Source organism: Pocillopora verrucosa, chromosome 3, assembly GCF_036669915.1.
Source record: "Pocillopora verrucosa isolate sample1 chromosome 3, ASM3666991v2, whole genome shotgun sequence".
NCBI classification, from domain to species: domain Eukaryota; kingdom Metazoa; phylum Cnidaria; class Anthozoa; order Scleractinia; family Pocilloporidae; genus Pocillopora; species Pocillopora verrucosa.
The window spans coordinates 16602902-16627194 of record NC_089314.1 but is presented as its reverse complement, the minus strand read 5'-3'; the positions used below and the strand labels follow the sequence as shown (position 1 = coordinate 16627194).

At 40.4% G+C, this 24293-nt stretch overlaps 2 protein-coding genes and 1 pseudogene across 3 annotated transcripts in view; 2 read left to right on the top strand and 1 right to left on the bottom strand.

The window, feature by feature from the left end:
- The first annotated feature begins 4009 nt into the window (after positions 1 to 4009).
- On the top strand, positions 4010 to 9750 carry LOC131793011 (cytochrome b5-like). The gene is made up of 4 exons (XM_066163550.1): positions 4010 to 4135; positions 7852 to 7888; positions 8837 to 8928; positions 9715 to 9750. Exons 1-4 carry the CDS (start codon positions 4010 to 4012, stop codon positions 9748 to 9750), a joined length of 291 nt encoding a protein of 96 aa, XP_066019647.1.
- Positions 9751 to 11589: 1839 nt separating this feature from the next.
- LOC131793010 (sterile alpha motif domain-containing protein 9-like) overlaps positions 11590 to 24293 on the bottom strand; it is a 36253-nt gene continuing 23549 nt past the window's right edge. For both annotated transcript variants that reach the window (XM_066163116.1, XM_066163117.1), the window contains 5 exons: positions 21240 to 21494; positions 20703 to 21041; positions 19438 to 20130; positions 19103 to 19126; positions 11590 to 18610 (listed from right to left, as the gene is read on the bottom strand). In XM_066163116.1, the coding sequence (XP_066019213.1) occupies positions 14271 to 18610; positions 19103 to 19126; positions 19438 to 20130; positions 20703 to 21041; positions 21240 to 21494 (5651 nt within the window). In that variant the 3' untranslated portion in view covers positions 11590 to 14270. The remainder of the gene's footprint in view (positions 18611 to 19102; positions 19127 to 19437; positions 20131 to 20702; positions 21042 to 21239; positions 21495 to 24293) is intronic.
- Positions 22361 to 24058, top strand: LOC136279419 (uncharacterized; annotated as a pseudogene).

Here is a 24293-nt window from a genome sequence, read left to right as displayed (position 1 = left end):
AAGTAATCGCCCAGAAACCAATGTTCAACTCACCACATTTTATTACCTTGCACTGTACATTCTAAGGCCTACCACGCTGGAAGCTATTTATCGAAGTTTCATCACATCAAGTTCAAAGTGCGAAAGAGGCATAGTGATTATTGTCGTAAGAAAGTTGGAACTTATCAAGGCAACTTGGAAAACCAAAATGATTATGCAGATGACATTTTGGCCATCACTGTTAAATTGGAGTTATGCACGTATAAAACATTTGATTCTCAGGAGAAAAGGACACTTAAAGTGTTACCGCTCTCCAGTCCTGGACCTATCTGCGCTAAAAATTGTTTCCACGAAGACCATGCTTGTTGCTTTATCATTTGAAAACTATCCTGGTTTACCATGACGAACGTAGGGCATTTGGACTAAGGTAAACATAACAGAAGCACGACAAGTGCAGCAGCCTGTGTAGAGACTAATTCAAATTTTTCGGGGGGGAAAAGTTTTCGAAGAGTTTCTTTCGTCCTTGTGAGGACAAATAATCCAAAAATCTTGATAATGATGGGGAAGTCATCTTCAGATGGAGAGGAAAGAGTCTCGTAATCATAATTAGTACTTAATGCTGTTGAAGAAATAGATCAGTTTCAATCTCTCCTAGATGCAGCATTTGAAAAGTCCTCCAGTTTTTCAAAACGTAGCTTCTTCGTTAAATCACTTGGATAAGGCGCTGAACCTATTGTGCCCAAGTGTCATCCACCAGTCTGACGCCTCTGCGCCGTTCTCCTCGTCTCTCTCATCATCACGATCACCATCATCATGGTCATTGTCATCAACTTTTTCACCCCACTCGTGTGAAAGCGGTCTCCAATCGATATCAAAGTCTGAGCCATCAGGTAGCACAGCTGCATTCTCCGATAAATCTTCAAGAACTTTATCAGATACTTGATCCATTATCAGACCCCTCTCTTTCCAGATCTCGCCACTACTGTTTAGGTATGGGCCAAGATCCCAGATGTGCTCTTTATGGCTGACATTTTCCTTGCAAAACTTCCAGTTCTCGCTTGTACACATGGTGCGAACAAATTGTAGAGTTTCTCCTATCCAACCATATGCAAAATTACAGCGTTCGATGACGTGGGTTTCCTCTATGGAGTTGTGTCGTGTACATTCTTTTGACTTTAGATTTCCTAGAAAAAAAGCTCCATGATGGAGTTTTCCATCTGAACCTACGCTTTTGGGGAAAAACTCTCTCCTCTCGCTACCCTTGGTTCCCATTACCGATTTCCATTTAGCTCGTTCCAGTTCAGTTTGGCTTCCTGCTGCCGAAGAATGTTTATGCTTTGACTTTTCCTTTGACGAAGCGAACGCTGAAATACTCGAGCCTGAGCTTCGTCTTGCTTTAGGCAAATAAGAACTGGCAGGGACAGATGATGAGCTAATGTGATGTGGTAAGTCTGAGACGTCTGTGCCCCATTCCGAAACATCATCGGATCTTGCTCTGTCATGTCTTCGAGTTCGTGAACCTGGAGGGAAGTAAGCCCGCTCACTTTGGATGGCACGTGTGTTTTCTTCAGGTAAACCTGATGAGGTTTTGTTCGTTTTTTTGCCAGCACCAGAGTGACGAGAGGGAAGGCTCCATTTGTCTTTGTCGTTAAAACTTTTCAGTTAATAGAAGGGATGTTGTCATGGGCGTGGTACTCTTCATTTGTTTTTTCAAAGAAGTGTATGTGTCCTTGTCCACTGGATCATATGTATAGGGCCCAGCGAGTGTGAAACCAACGTAAAACCAGAGATCGTCCTTGCTTTCGTTGGGATAGAGTGTGTTATCAAAGTGTGTGTTATCATTTTTAAAAAAAGTTACGATTTGACAACGTAACATCCTTTCGGTATCAAATCAATGATTGATATAAAATTCCTATTTCTGGTAAAGAGATCCTAAGTTTTCTGTTAAAATTCATGAGTGCGGTACCTCAAAATATGTATAAGCTCTGCTCCATCTGCGGAATGATTCGCTAAAGACAATGAAGCTATTATCAACAGGACAAAACAACTGACCAGTTGAGGTAAAGTGTGAACAATCACCAAGAATTGTTTTGTTCCAATTCAAGTTATATTATTCTTAGTGAGTTAAATTCATTCAATTTCTATGTATTGTTTTACAGAATAATTATGACTCATAAAACTTGTCTGTTAGAGAGTGTATGTCAGCTCTAAGTTCAAAAAGAAATTCAGACGATTAGAGAGTTGTGTTCCTTAGACAACGACGTAGTAAAGGCCTGTACAAATGTGTGTGGCTCAGTTAGAGAGACGAATTGGGCTTTTGTGATGTTCATGCGAGGTAAATTTTATCGCTAAGGCGCGGTAACTTGAAAGAGCGATTCATACATGTGGGCAAAATTTCCTGTTTGTGGCTGTCGCGCGAATGCAGATAAATCGGTATTTAGATATTCTCGGTATTTATACAATTCTCGTGTACGTTCTCGTCAAAAGGGAAGTTTTTCTAAAATTCATTTTGAACATTTGCAATGGTTATCTCATCTAGACTGAAAGCGTTTCCTCAAGAAACATGTTATTAACTAAACATCTTCCGAGGGAAATTTTGTGCAAAGGCGCCTCGCCAGATCTTTAAAGCTTTTGTACCATGTCGCCCGCATAATCCCGCTTACTTCGCCGCCTTTACCTTATTTAGAGAGAACATCTCAGAGTTTGATTTAGGAAGATTACTTGTACAACACATATAAACATAATCGCCTAAGCCCACACCTGAAGAAAGACGTGTTGGTCAGGGAAATGCCTGATCTAGGAGACTAAATAATGAAATCGTAAACCCTGTTAATTCAACTGACACGAGAACAAAAAGATAAATTGCACTTCAGGCTAAATTTGTGGGGTAGTTGCAAGCGACCGAACTCTTCATACAATACTTTCACGCTCCGCTGTATAATCAATCAGTTTTGCACGCTTAACCCAGCCTTTGAACAATTCACAGTAGCTGAGTGATTGGAACAATAAATTCAGTCGTCTAAATTTATCTTGAATGATGGCTGATTCTTTTATTATTTCTTGTTGGTTTGTTTTCGTTTAAATGGGATGACTCTTACCAAATCACAAATCTGACAAATTCATCCGACCAATCAATCGTTTTACAAATACATCATTGTATTTAGTACATGATGCTATTTTCTGATGTTTCAATTATTTAAAGCAGGTCATTGCTATTTTTCATTTATTTTTGTGAGAGTGAATACTCCGAAACCAAATATAGCCGCACGTAATTAAGAAAAGTCTAGAAAAGTTTCCTTCATATTTGTGGCTTTATGAGAAATTTCGAGATTTTTTTACAGTTCAAACCCCCTTTCTCGTTTAAAATGCTAGTTTTACTTTCAGATCGTTGATAAGCCGGAGTACAATTGAGGCCCTCAGAGACAAAGAATAATCTGTGGTCGCCAGGTACGATACAAAAGAGTTTTAAAATTTTCATTTTGAAGGAAGTTTACCTTCAAGCCTTCTGCAAGGAGGAAATGATTGTAAAGTGTAATTGGTGAAGAAGCTTATAGTGCAAGTGAGATCATTTCCGACTAATTACATTGTACTGAGACTTGCAACTCAAGCAGATGTAGATAATATATGAATGTTTTAAGGAAAAATATAGAGCAATACTAATGGAAATAAGTTATAAAGGACACCTATCCGATTCTCATAAGGTCTTTATGAAGCCGACCATCAATTCTTCACTCCAGAATGTTTTTTTAAAATTTCTAACTCAGCTCCAGTGAATAATGATGAAGTTTAACCATCCTCGAAAAGGACACGTTTTAAGCTGCGCAGTGTATGTCAGTCGCGTAGGATGAAGATCGCGATCGCCATCAAAGCCCATGTAGAATTAGTCACTCGCAGAGGAAATAGAAGGCATTGATTTTAGATCTTGATAAATATATCTCTCAACGTTACCTGATTTTTTTTCTTTCCTTTAGGTTAACAAAGTTCAGTATTTTCGCTGTGGTTGATGGACCCGATATCCAGCGGTCAAAGGATGACAGTAATTCCAACAAAATCAAAAATATTTTCGCTGATGGAAGTTTCCTTTCACACTGACATGTCTTCGTGTTGGACTGTAATTCACGACAAAGTGTATGATGTTACCAATTTTTTGGACGAGGTAAGTTAAATGATTATTCTGTAAGGATGGAATAATTTAGTGTTTTGTACAAGATTGTTCTTACGAGGCTTCTAATGCAGTGGGCTTCAAATGATTCAAGTTTCTTATTTTTTAAGTCAAATAGCATCTCTTGATCAGCAGGGATTTGCTAAAGCAAAGGCATAGAAAAAACCAGGAAAGATTTATTACTCGACGTTTCGGGGTCATCGTGACTCCATTATCAAGAGACTAGTTTAAAAACATGCAAATAAGGAAAGGTAAACAAACACCTTGGCGCGGATGGAATCCGTTTGCACGTTCAGTGTTCAAGGACCCAGTCGTCAGCTAATCATGTTAAACAACAACTGAACAGTCTAAGCTCGAAGTTAAGCGTGACTGTCCAACCAGTGTTCGTTAGCCCTAAGCTCGATCAACAGCTTAAGCAACACGAAATTAAGCCCCCTATTGTTAACCAACAATGTATCGTTTATGAATTTAAATGTAACCTGTGTGATGCAGGGTATGTGGGCTATACTCGTGGTCACTTACACGAGCGCGTAGAAGGGCACACAAGGAAATCATCTTCTATCTACAAACACTACCACCTCCAGCACAATAGTGTAATGCCTGAACGCTTGATCGAGCAATTCAACGTCATCGCGAAATGTAACGGCAAATTTGATTGCCTTGTTAATGAAATGTTGTATATTCGCATGCGTAAGCCAACACTGAACGTGCAAACGGATTCCATCCGCGCCAAGGTGTTTGTTTAAGCCGTTCATTCTAATTTATGCTATTCTTGTACCTTTCCTTATTTGCATGTTTTTAAACTAGTCTCTTGATAATGGAGTCACGATGACCCCGAAACGTCGAGTAATAAATAGCATCTCGAACCCGTTTTATGCGGTGTTTTATTCAGGCCGGTATAAAGATATACAGTCGGTATCTGCCTTAATGGGACCTTTCAAAGATGGGAGGGGGGGAGGCATCAGCCTGATTACATATTAATAACAATAACTAACTTTATTTAGTTAGGGTAAAACTCAGTAGTCCAGGAGAAAATGAACATAATTCAAGTTCCGCGAGAATTTCTTGCTGAAAGCAAGCCAGATATGTTAAGGGGACCCTAAATAAACAGAAAAAAAAAATTATTACCACTTTTGTAAACTGCTCCAACACCTTTTAAGGGGAAGCTTTAGAAATGCTCCTACAGATCTTGCATAAAAACGAAGTTACTACATAAACATCCCGTAACTTCGAATATTAAGGGGAAAATAGCACCAAACAAATAAATCTATGTTCTCGTCGCGTTGATTTCATAAAAACATATGTAGTAACTGAGTCACAAGATTAGTCACGTGACGGAATGGGTATGGAAGTGAGGCTTGTTTACTAAAATTTCTTTTCACCTTCCTACAATGTGTAAATTGCTTTGTCCTACCTTATAAACAGCATACACGTTTCTTTTAGCTCAAACGGTCCCTTATGATAAAATGTGCTGTTCACGTGACTTTCAAAAACATGATGCGAGGCTGTGATATTTTGCTTTGCTTGAGATTTCAATTGTACAAAAGAAAAACTCACTTTTACTACCAACATGATTATTAAAGGCAATATTTCTCAGAAGTACACTGGTTGTTGCACTCCAGAGAGCCGCAGGCATTCGAGATTAAATCCAATAAATCTTTTGGCGACTTGATACTGGCAGTGTACTTCTGCGAAACCTAATAATTCCAAATGCCAGAATCATATTTATCACCATCTTCTTCCACATTACTCTCGTCATCATCACTTGAATCGACGTCTCCACATTTTGGCACGTCTCTCCACTATCTAAACTCCCACATAGATCTGTGCAGTTCAGCCCATTCTTTATACACCGGAAGCGGTTTGTGGGGCATCTTTCCTAAGCACACTTGCACTTAACAAGACGAATGAGAGCTTGAGGTGCTGAAGGGACTTTCTTCATCATAAGAACTCAATGGTCTCTATCCCAAATCCGAACAAATTTCTCTAGTGATGACAGGGTGGGATTTGCTACCACATCATCTTAAGATTGTTTGTTGAAAGGCAACCTGAGTCGGGGGCAGCCTGTCCGACTTGGCTTGTTCCTTCCTAAAAAGACACCATTCCTGTTCTGTCACAGAGCACATCTCTGTCTTCAGGCGATAAAGCTGATACACAGACTTCTTGATTGAACCTGCACCTACAAGCTCAGAAGGACCAATGATCATTTCTTCGTCAACTTTCATGAAAGCTCTCCAGCTTGTGGCTTTCCCTTTTCCCGAAAAACAGCCAGTAATATCTGCTTAGCTCAAAGTGTGAAAGGCTGGGAGGATGACTGCCATTTCTGGGTCTAAGGCGCGAAAACTTGGCCGAAGAATAATTTCTCGTTGGCTGCCTGTACCGGTGATAAAAAGGGTGTTCTTGCAAAGACGTGCATAATGTCCGAGAGCCAAGATGAAAACATCTGTGTCAGGAGAACATCGTATTGACCTTCATGCTACAGCTACTCGTTTTTCCATTGTGCAGGTCAAACTCGATGGTCTCCTGTGCTAGATAGTTTGCCAGCACCATCTTGGTCTTAGTGTATTAAAGAAGCCTCTTCATATGTGTTGAAGCAGTGATATACACCGGATTCTACCTTATTGCCTCTTCGTCCAATATCTCCTTCTTTAGAGTAGATGGCAGATCTTATCTGTAAAAATTCAACCGGATTTCTTTATTTTTGCGGAACGTCTCGAAAATAAAACTAACGAAGTGATCTGTTAGATGCAAAAATTTTTTGATCCATTCGGGTTTGTTCAATCATTGAACCTGAGATATGGCTTCCACCACAGCGACACTCATTTGTACTGCTGTGCTCTGGTTGACAGCTGTGCTATTTTCTTCATTTAGGTTCATGGTAGTTTCTTTAAAATATCGAGGGGGTTGGAGGATTTTGGCCGTTTGGCCTTTGGTGCTATTTTGGTGCTACTTTTGCACATAAATACGAAGTTGTAGCATTTTTTGTGTGGTAGCCTCGTTTACATGCAGGGTCTGCGGAGGCATTTCTAAAAGATCCTTTTAAAAGCGTTGTAGCAGGTTGCAAAAGTGGCAACATGACTTTCCTGGTTATTTGGGGTCCCCTGAACATATGTGGTGCAGTGGCTTGCCTTCAGCGAGAAATTCCCAAATGCTGCCACACAGTGTAGATGGTGAGCTGTCTGACCAAAATTATTGAAATAAAAATTATTAAAACTAATTAAAACAGAAATTAGAACACACATACATAAGTCGGAGCATGCCCATCTAAGGCCAATCCGGGGCTCGACGGTAGTTAACGGTCCTGAAAAGCTGAGTTTTGTCTGCAAGGTATTAATACTTTTGAAACTGAAACTATAAAACTATAACGTAACATAGTTCACTGGTTTGGGCTTTGGGCACGTAAACAAATTGGAAAATGGGTCTCAGCTGACTCGCTATACGCGACTGACGACTTCTCGTTAACCAAGCTGGAAATTTTTTCCCATTGACGTGATGTAGCTTGAAATGTTGCGACCTCTTTATCTCGATGAACGAGGCCATACTTCTCCTACGTATAGAAAACAATCTTGCAACCACAGACCAGTTTGGTTATCGCGTTCTATATATTTTACGGTAAAAGCACACTTGTGAGCAAATCTAACCCACATATATGTAAGATTAATTCTCTTTCTTCAGTTGAGCTTGTTCATTTATTTTTCGGTCTTCTTCAGCATCCAGGAGGAAGAGAAATAATTTTAGAACACGCAGGTGAGTTGAGATCTAAAGAAAAATGCGGCTTAAGTCGTTCATTGAGAAGATTTTCACCATTTAGCACAAACGGCAAAGTATCTGTGAACTTAGAGTGAATTAATACCGGGGTAAAAACAACCCTGTCCTTCCTTCTGAGAAGGGCGTCCTTTTTTTGAGAACATATCAATATACGGTAGTGATTCGATCTAGCGCTCGGGAAGCTCATTTACTTTTAGCAACTATTAGTTTTTTTTTTTCGAGAAACAGCAGATCGAGAATGTGCGAAAAAAGGCTCTGAAGTATATTTCAAGAAATCAAGAAGACCAGAAAACAGACTTGGATCACATATTGCAAAAACGACCAGCCAAGCAATCGTCACAAAATTTTAAAACGAGATCATTCGTGCGACGAAACTGTGCACTCACATGGACATAGTAGTTGAGAGACTGAGACAAAGACCTCCGTTTTTGTAATGAGGCTTCAAGTGAGTAATTGAATGAAGATAAGCCACGGTTGATCTCATAGCATGACAGGAAGGAAAACGCGTGGACTGTAAGTACCTCCCGTTGTCCCATACAAAGCCTTCGAAAACTTTTCTAAGGCTTTGTATGGAACAACGGGAGGTACTTACAGTGCATGCATTATCCGTCCTGTCATGACATGTAATCTACTAGTGCTATCACTGAAACAGAATAGGGAGCGGTTATCGGAATGACATCACTTACTCAGTAGGGCCGCTCATAAGAATAGGACGCTTGCTGCCAAAGACAAAATTCGAGGGTGGCGCTTATTAGAACGAGATCACTAAATCCAATCATTGCGGTAGCTCATAAAGTCAACAAAGCTTTAGTTTTTTATTGTAAATTCGCCATCTGCGTGTTCCATAAATAAAATTTGTCTAACTCGGTACAGATATTAAATCACTCAGCAAGGAAAAACTTGAACTAAAGCCGGCCTTACTTTTAGGTCTGGATGCTACAACTGTGTTCCAAGACATAAGCCATTCGTTTGAAGCTCAAAAGATTTTCTCTAGATATCAAATTGGAGAACTAAGAGAGGTTAGTTTGCAGTTTGAAGTCAAATTTACTAGCGAGAGACGTAGTAGCTTTGTGACTCTTCACGCTCTTAACTGGGGGTGCGGATTTGAGATCTGCCTGCGGAGTTAATGCGTTGAGTTCTTAGGCCTTGCGCTAAATTAACTCAGAGTCCCTCTCTTAATGGGAGTTTAAAAGTATTCCAGTTAACTGGCAAAATCATGGGGGTGGGGTAATCTGCGATGGAGAAATATCCTTTCGGCAAAGAGAGGAGCAATGCTCCTAGTCGCTTCACGCTACGGTAATTGGGAAAAGCTCTGCAATCTTATGGACCACATAATCAGAGTGCTGACTTCATCTAATGTTGTAAGACAATCTTAGATTTTACTTTGCCCACCGCATAATTATGAAGTTAAACTGGGATTAAAATGGCTAGAAACAATACCTAATATGTCTAATTTTCACGGTGTTCAGAAACAAAGTTGTACCAGTGGGTCTTTTCTACACCCGAAGGATGTCCTTCTATTTATGTCAACCTTTGGAAATCCTATTCTGACAAGGAAAGACGTATTAATCCCCTTTTAGCCGCGAGAACTGAATGTCGCCCGCTGAATGTTACCGAGAAACTTGATACGATGTGACCGGTGTCCATAGTGTGGTGTCGATCGTCTCAACTGCAAAAATGGACGCAAAACCAGAAAATGATCCCTCTTGGCGAGAAAAACGGTGTCTAAGACAGAAAGTTGTCCTGTTTTTGTTAAATTGTTGGTACATTGCGAAAACTTATACGGTCTTGTTTCTCAGTTTTAGAAAGACAAAATCTACAACTACAAGCCTAGACTTTGAGGATCGAAGGTAACGTTTCATAAGTTTGTCTTAATAAGTTATTGCACATCACTCTTCGCAATTCTCTGATAAACGAACTCTATTACGTCATTAACGATAGTGCTACAAATAAAACTTTCAACGTTGCGTAACGTTTACTTGATCGACGTGATCTCTGACCGTTGTTATATGTTATCTGGCTGGGTACATCTGTGCGTAAGCAAGGTACCAAACCCAGTTAAGAAGTTAGTAATTTTACTGCTGTTAAACGTTTTTTTACCAGATGTCCTCCTTGGTACCATCAATTAGGGCAAGATACAACATCAAGCGTGCAGATATTTGGTTTTCTGTTAACCACACAATTTTAGGTGGTAGCTGTGAAAAAAACACCAGAGAGTAAAGTGCAGGAATTTAAATAGAAATTCACAAGAGTTTTACGAAGGAGACACCGCTTCGCCCTTGAGCTACAATTCTGCCACTTACCACTGAGAAATTAAACATTCATTGGTCACCTAGGAAGTTCTTATATGGGCGTTTCCCTTTGTAGCAAGAGTATTTATAAGAGAAATACCTTATCAGAAAGCCGTAGAGCAAATGTGTTTTAGAACTCTTCTGTTTTGGTCAATATCATAGTTCTTTTCCAATTGACCAGAAAAAAAGCACTGCGGCTAACTTCATCTTTTCATGGGTGTGTGTGTGTTTCTATTGAATATCTATCGAATCAACGGACTACTTGCAAAATTATTTGCTGTATATGGTTTTTGCCATATCAAGCTAGTCTATTTTGTTCGTAGATTGGCTGTTTGTGTTTCATGTATAATTATAAGCCGTCCAACAGACGTTTACAGTCAGTTTGTCTTTGGTTGAAATCAAACTGGAAATTGTCTCACCTTATGTTACACTTTGTGGGTTCACCTTAACGTAAAGGTGATTAAAAGTACTACATCTTCGATCCGTAGCTTTGGCCTAAGGTCACCATTCAAAACTTGTGAGTTTCCCTTGTTTCTTTCATGATACTCAGCGGGCGCAATAGCAGCAAAAATGGCTTCTACGGCGGTTACTGGGCAGAATAAGTCTTTTGACGGAAACTGTTTGAAGTTTTTCATGGATATATATTACCATACAGCTTTGGAGATTCATAAGATTAGATGTGTGGCTGAGCAACGACAATTTTCCCAAAATTGAAATCAAGCTTTTGATTAGGCTTTTATGAGTGCAACTTCTCAAATAAAAAGTATAAATTATCCACCTCAATTACAATCGCTACCGACTACTTGAGAAGCCCAGTAAGGTGCGCATAGAAGAAAAATTTAGATAAGCAGACCTTGACTGAAGCATGACTGAACAAGATCACGTGTCTCACAGGATTCCGGCCCACGAATGTTGCATAGTTACACCAATAAGAGTGGATGGTCTATGCAATACAGAACATAATCGAGAATTACACTCTAGTCCGCGCGCACGTCCTGAACTATGGCAAAGTAACGTATATCGATCGACACCTGCATAACTACACACCCAAGACCAACATGGAATGACACGTTGTATTGTGTTTGTAAAGAGGTTCTAATCCATTATAATAGAGGGTCATTATACCATGCCGTTGTAGCTTCATTGCCAAACGCTTATGTGGCACACTATCAAAAGCCCTAGGGATTCCTAGCTATTGCGTTCTAACATGTAAGTGATTGTGATAACGAAGATTTGCCTCCAAGATATACATGCACCAGTCCATCGATAATAAATGTGAACTGTTAATGTGAAACCACTGAATTTCCACTGTACACGTTACTGCTTAAATTTAACTATGCGTTATTCTTTAATATTGTTCTGCTTCAGATAATTACAGTTAAATCGTTTCATGATTTCTTCACAAGTACCAATTGCTGTTAGTAATGAGCAGGACTTCGTGTCGTCCAATTTGGTCTGTAATCATACGATTGATTTACAAAATTGGGCGACAGCGAGGTGGGAGTCCGATTTGTTAGTCACAAGTGTTTGTCCCTATGGTTTTTGTAATTAGTTCTTTGGTGGTGGATTTAGGGTAGACTTAGTATGATTGGCTGCTTTAACTGTCCGATTACAGGTGTCTGATTACAGCCAACTGTCCGATTACAACTGTACAGAATGATTAGTGAAAAATAAAGAAGCTAATGCACTACTCACATTTGAGGAAATTTTATCGGTTATAAATAAAGGGGGTGGTGCTCCGTCGGTGGGAGAGTATAACAGGGTAATTTGGTATTATCAATTGATTTTTATAGAAATTGATTTTTATAGAAATTACTAGTTGTCGTAAAAAAGAATACCCGTTGTGTTTTAGACTAAACTATGTTGCTTTTCAGTTTTATTGATTCGTATATCAGTTTCTTTTCTGCAGATTTGATTCAATGAACTATGTCACTTTGTGTTATGTCAAGTCGCTTGCCGTAAAATTCCAAATACACAAACAATTTAAAAACTCGTCTGTCAAAGTTGAAGTTTTTGTCAATTTTCAGCTGTAATTAAACTCAATAGATTATAAATAATCTCTAGTCAAACTTCCTTAGGACGCTCTAATCTAATAAAATCGAGTGATTCACGACTAAGTGGGTGACGTTCTCATGCGCGGATTTTGCGACGAAAATTCAGCTATTATTGGGTCTCAAGTGCATCAAGGCTATGCCAGTCAACAGTGAAGTGTTTTAGAAGCCAGCTAGCTATACAAGCTTTGTCACATTTCTTGACCGTTCTCAAATGATACTGGCAAATCAACAAGTTCTCTAAGCTAGCTCGCAGATAGAAATGATGGGTGAAATTCTTGGATTTTTGTTGTAGTTCTTCGTGCGTACATGGAACAGACCGCCAAAGGTCTGCTTATCTCTCGATATAAAGTGTTTTCTCTGCTCGACATGAAGCTAGTGAATGGAATGAGACGGGCTGTGACAGATCCTTAACTGTGGCTTTAGCCTTTAAATGCTAAAAAAATGGCTTCCTTCGATTGGTTGATGTCAACGCACACTAGAAGCAGATGTATTCTTCTTTTGGTCGCCGTCTGCGTCTCTTTAAACTTTTTTGATTCACTTACCTTCCGAACACAGCCATTCCAAAAGTCTGTATTTCGCTGAAGATGTAAACCGATGCTTACTGAGAAAACTCTCTTAGGATACGGTGTAAATGAACAGGACTTCTTAACTTCCATGGATATTAGTCTTTTCCCTCTTCTTAAGACATCTGAAAACTGCCGTGTTATCTCTCCCTGTGTCGCCTATGAAACGACTTTTACAGATTTTCAGATGAAAAAATTTGAACGCATTTGAAAGAAAATAGGTTTCTTTACTTTCAAATGACTTTGTAAAGTAAAATATTTGTAACATTTGAACATTAGAAAAGAATTTGTATATATAGGTGAAATTGGTAGAGAGCTGGAAACCCGATTCAAAAAACACCGGGAGTATAGCGGGCTTGACTGCCGTTGGAGAGCATATCAACAAACATCGTGACCACGAATTTTCCTCCGGCAACGTTACTGTCTTTTCGCAAATCGTTCCACCCTTCGCATTGTTCTCACGAAATATTTCATCCCCTGAATGGACCCGTTTAACTTGCTAGATCCCTTAATTTTTCTTCTTTACATTCCATTCGCTAATTTCCACACCTTGAGAGGCAACTTATCAGGACTCCTCACCTCTTCACTGTCAAAGTGCTACACCAAGTCCCAACGATATTATTATATTTAGAAATAAATTCTTGGGAAAAGCAGAGGTAGTTGTAATCTTCTTTTTGAATAAAAAGAAAAAGAAAACGTGCACCCTTTGCTAACACCATTCGAAACTTTGAGATATACAGTTGATCTCTAATTGAAGTTTGTTATTCTTATGAAATTCTGGCCCCCTATAAAAACGTACATGGCTGAAGATACTTTTCACTCGACCATCACCTGACAGAAAGTGTTTATTCAAGATTACTTGAAATTTTAGTTTCTTGGAGTCTCCTTCCAACTTCATCAGCCATTCGGTTGTGTCGTGCAGTTTTTTGCGATCTTTTGGCGTAATAAGACGTTAGTAAATGGCAATTTGGCTGAGAAATAATGCCAATTCGGCCTAAGTCATAAAAACACTTTGACTTACGAAACAAAGCTTTTTGTTCAATCTGAGTTTATCTCAGCGCCTTGGTATGGACCAATGATGTCAGAATCTCTGTGGCTAAGAGGACTTATTGACCAGGGCAGCAGGACTGTAAAGATGAAGACAGGTGGTCAAGTCTTTTGCTCAGAGGGAACAGGGAAAAGAAGAAATACAGCCAGACGCGGTACATCAGCGAACCGAATAGTATTGCATTTGTTCTGGATAGGATGACATAAAGTTATCACAATAACGTGAATTTGAAGGTGCCTGTACAAACAGCTCAGTTGAGGATTGCCTGTGCTTTCCCTTCGGTCTTTGACTATGATTTCAGTAGACAAATTCTCATCACTGCGATTGGGAGCAATTGTTCGTTCGACATGTCGCAGGGGGAAAGTGCAGGAATTTAGAATCCATGCAGACTGAGCCAATTTTACTTTAGGAGCAAGATTCTTCCCAGATCTTACCATCCTCGTTAAGATAGGGGCCTAGGTCCCATATATATTGCTTATGTTCCTTTCTTTGTCGGCAAACTTTCTTCTCATCCTCCGTGCACCTGGTACATATAAACTGGCGAGTATCCCCCCGCCACGAATGAGCAAACGTACAACGATCGATATCGTGAAGCTGGGAATTAGGGTTTGTATGAGTGTCGCACTCCTTGGACTTAAACGCTCCAAGAACCAACACCCCATGATGAAGCCTTCCTTTGTCATCAATTCCCTTTGGCTGAAATTTGTGCTTCTTTTGACCCTGTATCCCCACGACAGTGCTAAGTTTGCTGACTGTTTGGGACACAGATGGCGCAGCCACGGGTGGATTATTTTGACACCTTGCTGATTCCTTTCCTCCTTTATCTACCCCGTATTTAACGGCGGTTGCATACGAAGGTGAGGCTGTTTCGGCGGACACCATCTGAAATTCTGTGACTACAACTTCCGGAAGCGTCGCAGGAGAGGCTTCTGATTTTGCGCAAGAGGGCATGTTACTAAGCACAACACGAGGCTCTTCCTTCATCAAGACTGAATTTCTCCGTACACCGCCCTCAAAGTCAGTCGTTTTGTCGCCATCTTGATTAACGGTAAAAGAAACACTGTTACAATTGGCGTTTGATCCTCCTACCGCCATCTCATTCATCTGCTTCTTCTCCTCCGGGTTTCCATTTATAGTAGAATAAGTGTCTTCGTCTATTGGATCGAATGCATAAGGACCAGTCACGGAAAATCCAACGTAAAACCATAGGTTGTCCCTGCTTGGCTTGGGGTAGAGCATATCGTCAAAGCGAAGCTTTATTCCATGATAAATAATGATGCCCTTTGCTTCTTTTTGACCTCTTACACGCAAGAGTACGTCGGAGACTTCTTTGCTTCTCCAGAAGTGAGTCTTAGTCTTCGACTTTTTCTCAAGAGTAGGGAACCTTTGACTACTTACAATGGCGGAAAGGCCCTTTCCCTTTCCAAGGAAGTATTCAGCCCCCGAATGTCGAACTTTCCAATTTGTTCTCTCTTGAGCAATCCGACGACATTCTTTAACAGAAGCCAATGTTTTAGAATCATACGGTGCCAAACTACCATTCGGTATGGGGAAATGGATCATGCAATTGAACAGGTGTGCCCACTGTGAGCCTGGAAACCTCTGTACCCAATTTTGAACAACATCATCGAGCTCTTTCACTGGTGGTTTTTCTTCACTTCGTAGTCGAAGGCAGGCCCTCGAGAAAATCACCATGTCATCGTGATTCCCATGATCCTTTAAGCATACTGGCTTAAGAAGACGATAAATCGACGAAACTACTTCATCGTCAAGGTTAGACCACCCACTATACGATGTCTCACGTCGCTTAAAAAGAGTATCTTGCACTATCTGAGGAAGGAGGTCAGGTGCGTCTTTCAGGACTGGCGACAACGGCAATTCAACATCAACTAGTTCGCTCCTGTCAAATCCAGTAATCTCGTAGAACTGTCGCCGCAACTTGCAAGCTCTTATTCTCGCACTGCTTATACCGCTCATTTCATTTTCATCATACGAAGTTAACTGCCGGTATTTGACATCTCCAAAGAGTTTGTTCAGTAGGTCTAGCGTTGTTCGACTGAGACTCTGGACGTAGTTGTGGTCTTCCGGTAGGAGTACTTCTTTCATCTCTTCAGGAATCTCTCCATTCTCTAAATAACTTGAAAAAAGGCTACTGTCGAGAAAAAAGCATGGTAAGCCCTTCACAATTTTTAACAGCAATACGATCACTTGAATTTTCCCGATCATTGAGTAGTAGTTGAGGGACAGCATCATTTTGATTGCTTGATCATACACTTCCAGCGCTTTACGGCAAATATTAATGACATCGGGAAGGTGAGACATAGGATTAACATCATCTTGATCGTTGTAATCTCTCAGCTGTAAAACGTAAAGAACGCCTTTTGTCGTATAATGATGACTGTAGCTTGGTTGCTGGTTAATAGCAATATCCACAGCATTGTGCGCTGCTTCGATGCCAGTGTTAGGTCTAGGTAATCTGATGTCTCCCACTTTACTTTCTTCCATGACACTGTAAAGGCGCTCATGCAAGGTATCGGTTCTTTCAAGTTCTTCAGACCGCATCTCGTAGCCCATGAATCTTGCCAGCTGTTGCCAGGCGTACGCTTTATACTCAGTTTGGTTGGCCTTCTGGCAAGTGGCAATGAGAAATTCTAATGTTCTGCGATTGCCATCACCTTGTCCCTGTATGTCTAATATCAAGGGGGAGTACCTTGTGCGAACTTCATAAAACCCGAAGAGATCAGTTTCAATATCTGAACCAATGATGTCGTCATCTGTTCCTCCTTTTTGCGAAAGGTAAACTGGTTCGGAAATTCTCTTCCGACTTAAGAAAATCTGAAAGAGCTGCTGTCTCAAAAATTTGTTCACATAGGCCATTCCTCCCTCTGCGTTTTCCAAAAGTAGAAGAGCTATGACTTCAACATTCATTCTTGACTTCACAACTTCGCTTACTAGGTAATGTGCGGGTTGCCATCCGCTATACCCATGGGTCTCGTCGAATCCTTCTAGGAGAAGTCCTCCAAACAGGTCATGAATGAGATCTTTTCTTTGATGCTCTTCCTCACCATTGTTGCTCTCTTTGATGAGCAAGTCAACCACAAGGGGATGGGGCAAGATATAGCGACTTCTACTGTAGAAGTGAAGAAAGCAGCAGAAGTTGAGGAGCTTTTCGTGTATTGAATGGGAACTTCCCAGGATAGCCAAAGTACTACTGATATGATTCTGGAGCCGTTCCTCTATCTTGACGTAGTCTCTTCCAAAAAGCTCCAACCCAAACCAAATAAATCGCTTTTCTCGCTCAAGGACCTCTTCGCCTTTCTTCCTCTTTTCAGTATCTTTTGTGATATTAATCAAGATGTTCTTCACAAGCTGCGTTTCTGTCTCATCCAGTTGTTTCAGGGGCGTGATGTCAAAATATAAATCAGTGCCTGACTTTTCAATGGGAACTGTGGAGAGTATGACACATTTTGTCTCCATTGAGGTTAGACCCTTCGACAAACGTTGAGTGTCGATCTGAGGAAAATTGTCGATAAGTACCAGAGCCGGAGGTGCATAATTAGATTTCATCTTTTCGTAACCTTTACTTTGAAGTTCTCTGATTTGAAACTCGGTACTAGCTGTGATAGCCTTGACAACTGCACAACGGAAAACCTTCCGCTTCTTCCACAAAATTCTCCGACACAGAGTTGTTGCACCAGATCCCGGTTCGTAGGGGACAGTCACAGTCTTGACGTAGCAACTACGATCACCTCTTGCTTCACTGAGGGACTTTAGGGCTTGGTCAATCTTTCGAGTTATTTCCTCCTCTAGGGTCCTCTCAATGCTGTGGTCATAGAACAGGTTTACTTGGTTACACTGTCCACCTTTGTAGAAGGCATCTCTCACTTTTTCGATGTCCTGAGTCAAACGAGGCAGTCGATCCTGAGGCTCGGGATAGTACACTTCAAGATCAACCCAGGAGTTGATAACTTTGTTGAGAATGTCTTTAAGGCCAGTGATATGGGGAAGCTTTGTGGTAGCACCTCTTTCTTGGAACTCAAGAGGCCCCACCATCCCTTTAACAATTTCTTTTAGTAGATCCCATGATATTCCGGTGATGGAACATTCTCTAAGTTGTTTTCTTACCAGAGGTGACCTTGAAGCCTTGATAAAAGCATCAGCAACCAGTTTGTTTTCGCTTATAATGGTGACAGATTTGCTAGCAATCTCCTCACCAAGTATGCTGAAGCAGCTTTCTGCGATATCCGACATTTCGAGAACGGCATTTTCTGCAAATCCAAGAAAAACAAAAATCAGTCGTCCAGAGGGAAAGCTCTGCTTGTAGGCAGTTAGGGTTCGGTACAAGCAGTCTTTTGAACATGTGATCCAGTCTTCCTCTTCCATTCTATCTGGCTGTTTTAAAATCCACGTGGTCCATCTCAACGAAAGGGGACAATCCCTGTCACCAATGGAACTTGGGGACACATCCTTAAAGTCGTGGAGGGTCTTGACGTTTGCACGCGCGCCGTCGCCCACTTCGTTGCAAGAGAAGTATAAGCCATCTTTTTTTGAGGCAGCATCGAACAGATCGAATACGGCCACCCAAGGAATGTTTTGCAAAAAGGATAACTTTGAAGTCCCTCTGTACTCTGGAGGCAGCTTGTTGGCAACAAGAATGTAGTGATACTCTTGAAAGTTAAGGTCACGTAAACGCTCTCTGACTATTGTGCTGAACTTCTGGAGGTCACCGTCATTAGTGATCAGACCTGAAATCGTTTATTGCGGTATTTTTTTCTCATCTTTATTTTTTTATTCATTTAATAAAATTCTCTTTTTTGGGGGGGGGGGGGGAGGGCTGATACAATATCAACTTAAGGGGGTACATGGTCTTATAAGCAATTTTCGAAATTGACGGATGTTCACAGAAATAAGTATGGGGACCCAAAAAACTGATTTCAAAGGTAAAAAGCGCAAGTGACAAGAATTTTTGATTCATTCTTTTTAGCGATTGAAGTAAATTACATTTACAAACTAGGGAACGTGCAATGAAACTTTTGAGTCTACAGTGCACAAACAATGGCACTTTTGCACTTTGTGCGCTGTATCCTGCAATAATGAGTCATGCAGTTCCTAAGTTCGAAAACGAACAAAGCATACTTTTGCAAGACTACTTTTAACTGAGTCTCAAAGTGGCAGATTTAAAATCATTTATGCACGAAACAAAATGTTACTGCAAGTTTTTATGCGCAGCAACTTACCATCAGAAGTTAAACCACTGACTCCTGAAAGGAAAAGAATAAAACAAGTTAAATGATGGTAAAGGCTGTACGAATTATTATGTTAAGAAGAGTGTTCTTCAATGGAAATGGTCACGTACTTTCACAGATCACAAACTGATAATTGGAAAACGTTAACTACTGCGACACACCGCTGTCCTTTACCATTGCTTGCATAGTGAAGACAACAACCGCTGAGGTCTCCGATACCCTGCGATGCCTAACCTACCCGATCAAGAGATTGCTGGTCTCGGATAAGATTTGTAGCTTTTTTGTCTTTTTTTTTAACTGGCTGCTTCAAGAAATAACTTACGTACCACATTTGACATCCCGTTTCCATTCCTTGTACCTTTTAGACAAGGGGTCTCGTATTTGCCATTTCACTTCATTTGGCTTAACACAGCAAGACGCGCCGTTGGTACGAATTGCAGCTTCCACAAACTCGTCCTTTACTTTGAAAAAGTCTCGCAAGCCCGTCTTGCCAGTGCAGTCCCTGCTCTCGCTCTTTTCGCTCCAAACTTTGTAGTAGTATACATTTTCTTTACAATAAAGAAAGTTTCGAGCCACCTCGATTTCTATGACATAAAGGTCAATTGCATTCTGCGTGCTCTTCACAGGGATGAAGTAGATATTGATACAATTTTGTTCCCCGCCTTTCTGAAGCGGCCTATCGTCGCTTTTTATGTGGTGGTCGAGAACATCTTGGAAGGCTTTATTGATATCGTCTTTGACATTCTCAACGTCAAGTCCAATAATTTCTCCATGTTGGAATTTCGAGCCTTGTTCTTGAGAGTCTCCCACTCCGAAATATATTATACCTTTCCTATCAGCATTTAAGCAGCCACAAATGAACTTTTTTGCCTTCTCCATTACTTTCCATCTGAGTGATCCAGGGCTGGCACCTGCTAGAGACTTAAATTCTACCTCTCTGTCTTCATGACCATCTAAAACAGAGCCTTGCTGATAGAAGAAATCTTCCTCTACTTTAGCTCCGAATTTCCTCCGTTTACCTGGACCAAAGAAGAAAAAGAATGGTAAGAGTTTAGCAATCATGTCTTGCATCATCTTTCTTCCAATAAATTCTCTTTACCGTCCAACGGGTATCTCGGGCAAAGCTTGCATTAGAGAGAAGTTAGAATCTACCCAAAGTTTGTTTTTATTCTCACAATACCTGGATGTCGATAACGCGGGCGAGCCACCGTGCCGAGAATCTGAAATGGATATTTTGGACGGAGAGCTCTCTTCATGCCTAACACAGTGAGCCATCGCTTTAAAGGTAAGGAGTTATTTTTTTCTTCCTGAGTCGGCCATAATCAAAAGATACACTTTAAACTACATAACAGCATCTACCATATTATCAGTTGTCACTCTATTCTCATTTGATAGTCAAGTTAGACTGTGGTCACGTCCTATATAGCGTGCAGTATTAATGTATTAATGAGCCCTTTTCCTCTTCTCGACCCATCAACGTTTGAAACATTCTGGAAGAAGACTGCAGAATTTCAGCCATGAAACTAGCTTCTAACATCCAAAGGCTGGCAGCAAATCATTTTTTTCAATTCTGTTTCCTGGGCCTACTCACATCTTTGGGCCATCTCCTCTGATCTTACAGCTGCGATTTCATCTGCGTTAGTTGTCTCTGTTGTTTCACCATGTTGTTGGATTGGCGGTAAATCGTCAATTTGTGGCATTGTTGAGTTCGAATCCACTGGTGCAGACGAAAAGGTAACAATAGCAGTATCTGCATAGTTGGTGCAAAGGCTCGATTCACCTGCACCTTTTTCGATTCTTGGGCTTAGTTTATCAGCAGATTGTGTTCTGGTTGTTGTTTCGATTTTCTCCAGCTTTGACTCCTCTAGCGTACTAAAACAATTTTCCTCTTCTGTTGTTAGTTTGTTGTCAAGAGAAATTCGAGATGAGTCTATCCCAAAACAGAGAAGAGAAATAATGTATCAAACGATGCTATAGAGTACAACCACAAATAAGGAGCGCAAAAAACGAATTTACCTTGTTATGAAAATACCATTACTGTTGTATAAAAAGAAATGTATAAATTATTCACAAAATATATCAATGAATAACTTCTATGCTAAAATCATATTAGTTTAAAATCACGTACCCTTCGAATGAGCTTTCTGGCTCTCCTGTCCTTTGAATCGGTTCACGCTGTCTTGAGAATCACATACCACATCGTTTAGTTGATGGTTTTCAGGGATACCGCCAGTGATTCCATTTGGATGACAATGGATATAAATACCATCTTTTTTGCTATCAAGCATGTTTTCTCCTTTTTCTTCTATTTTCAGCGTTGGTTTGCCTTTTTTGGAGTTCTTTTCATCTTCTAAAGGTCTCTTTGTTTCTTGATTCACAAAATCTATGAATGCAAACGAGGCCCTATTACTCGATCGCCCAAAGAGGACTAGCAGTATGAAGTCGAAATGTTACGATCCACTTCAGAAACAAACTAATCGTAAGATAAACAATGACACTAAATTCCCTGTGCTAGTGCCTGCACCACAATGAATAACCATAAAACTTTTGCAGTTATGTTTATTCATCGTGTTTTTGCTAGATGAAGTCTTTGACCTGAATGGGCCTCGTGCTCGAAGAGAACTATGCTGTACTTCAATTTACCTCATTTCAGTTTTGATAATCTCTCGACATAGCTTCAGCGCATGTTGGTATCTAATAATTCATAACTTCTTCATCTTATCACCTGACTCACACCGTAACGCTACATTCAAACTCTTGTCAACCTCTTGCTTCAGGTTTCAGCCAGGAGCTCAACTTTAAACACGAAGGCGCGCTATAAATAGCTTGGCTCCTCCCCTTTGTTTCAGCTCAAATGCAAAACTCATCCAATATGGCGACCAACGGTCCCACCATGAGTGAAACGGTCTGCATAAAAGACACACTTTTAGTGTTTTTTTGTGTCAATAAACTAGAAGATATTGCGTCTTGTTGACTCTAATTCCCATAATTGAGCTCATTTTGATATTAATTGGCATTAAGTTATCGTTCGGCCGCTCAAAGCGCGATCTGCGGTCGACGAGACACTCGTACAGTTGTCTTTTCAAAATTCGCGCCGTGTAACTTCGGCTTATGTCCCAAGCCCCTAATAAACATTGGTTCTCCGAGCCTTCAGATTATTCTCATTGAAACTAGCGGTTTCATGAAACATTCTATGCGCAATGCTCAGACTATTATTATTTGTGACAATATTCTGTGACAAAACCTCTAAAGTATGGATGATTTCGCAAGTAAGTGCGATTTTGAGACAGAATTTCACAACTCTAGTTCAGTTTGGGGAAAAGTCTTGGCTGTCGCTGCTCGAAAGATATTTTTATTGGGAAATTTATTCGTTATGGCTGAGGGAAATAACCCATCTGTACCCAAAAAAAGCGTCCAACGGATCGAGGTCCTCAGTTCTCGTTCAACATAGAAGTTCCTCGAACTCAGGAGAGCAGACTTCTCGGCATCAAAGACCGCATAAAGATGGCCAGAGGCTCGTTGAATCTCACAAAAGCGACTACAAGCACACAGAATGCAGATTTAACGGAAGCTCTTCTGTTAGCTTTTGAGGAGAAAATTGAGAGGAAACGACTGACATCGAGCGATCTGAGCTTACCATCAACGGGAAGTCCGAACCCCTCTCTTCTCTCTACACCATCCACAACTGCACGGTTTTCAATTCCTTCAGCTTCTTCTACTCCATCTTCGCGTATTTCTTTGCCTTTCAGTGATCCTTTTTCTCCAATTTCTCTTCCACAAGCAGAACGTACGCCACAAAGAATGCAAATCACTGCATCTTCAGCAGAGAACGACTCCATATATCGCTGCAGCGAAGAATCTCTGTGAACTCTGTTTTCTTTTTTCTGTAATACGCTATCGACATCATGTTGTTATTGTGGAAAACCCCTCGATTGCAAATCACTTGTCTTCAATCGACAGAGTCATGTCGTGTCAGTGACAATTTCATGCGTTGGTGGAGATTCTTTCAAGTTGCTCTGCTCTCCTCCCCCATCATGGGAGGATCTCCTCCAAAGTACTATGTAAATTTGAGGTGAGCACTCTTTCATTTTTTGCTCGAAATTTACTGAAATTTATTATCTCGGTATTTTAGAGTTTTTGTTTTTTGTAACTGGTCACTTATCTGTCTCTCTTTTTCATAGATTGATTCATGGAGTATTTTCCTGTGGCTTGACAGAGACACAATACACAAGTTTCTGTCAAGCAGCCAACATCGGGTCAGAGGGAGAAAAGACCTTCGACACAGGTTAGCAATGCACATTCTCAGATGCTCTGAAAATCATGTAGTCTTTCTCCTTGCAAGGAGAAGGCAGTCAACAGCAGTTTGCAGGTTGTTAAATCATGAATGTTCTATCAAGATAGCTCAAACTGACTGAACTGTTCCTTCTTTGGTTTCTGCCCTACCAGATGCATTCTAAAATACTTCTATTTTTAATCACTTCAACAGTCTTGAAAAAGCTTGGTTACTTGACAGTCGTGAAGAGGGTTTCCAATGAGTCGATGTTGGCTGCTCAAGAACAAGTGAAGAGTAACCCTGCATATGCTGTGAATGGAGAGGTACAAGTAGTCATTTTAACTTCATTTTGTCTTTGGCCACATACTTATACACCTGCCATACTCGGAGTATATTATGTAGACTGGCAGGTACAAAGATATAAAATCTTATATCAGATTGTAAACCTTGAAAATATCTGTGAGTAGAGAAATGTGACCATTTTTATGTTTTGATTTCTACCATTTTCCTGCAGTGTGTTATAACAGATGCAAGGCATGATTCCAGTCGATCAGCAGCACACACAACAGTGTCAGCCCTTTCTTTCTCATGAGATGCTTTCTACTCGATTTCTTTGTATGATATGTTGAACCTCTATTATGTTCAACACCATTCCTAAAATCATTTCATTTGCACTGATTATCTTTAGGACCAAAAAGGTGTTAGCAGTTGTCAAGTAAGGCCAATGAAACTTCAGCAGTAAGCCGTGAGGTCCCTATGACAAAAGAGCTGTTGACTTATCTCTGTGAGACACAAGGTATGATAAGTTTGCATCCTCAATAATATCATATCACATATGTAAATACAAATATGGAGATCAGAAGTATATTTTATAATGCAACTAAAGTAATTCTTTTTTCAGGGTTCCAT

What these genes read in the sequence shown, in the direction of transcription:
- LOC131793011 (XM_066163550.1), top strand. Translation starts at nt 4,010, where the DNA reads ATGACAGTAATTCCAACAAAATCAAAAATATTTTCGCTGATGGAAGTT. An exon ending in TTACCAATTTTTTGGACGAG is followed by an intron (nt 4,136 to 7,851) that starts GTAAGTTAAATG and finishes GGTCTTCTTCAG; the next exon opens with CATCCAGGAGGAAGAGAAAT. An exon ending in AATAATTTTAGAACACGCAG is followed by an intron (nt 7,889 to 8,836) that starts GTGAGTTGAGAT and finishes CCTTACTTTTAG; the next exon opens with GTCTGGATGCTACAACTGTG.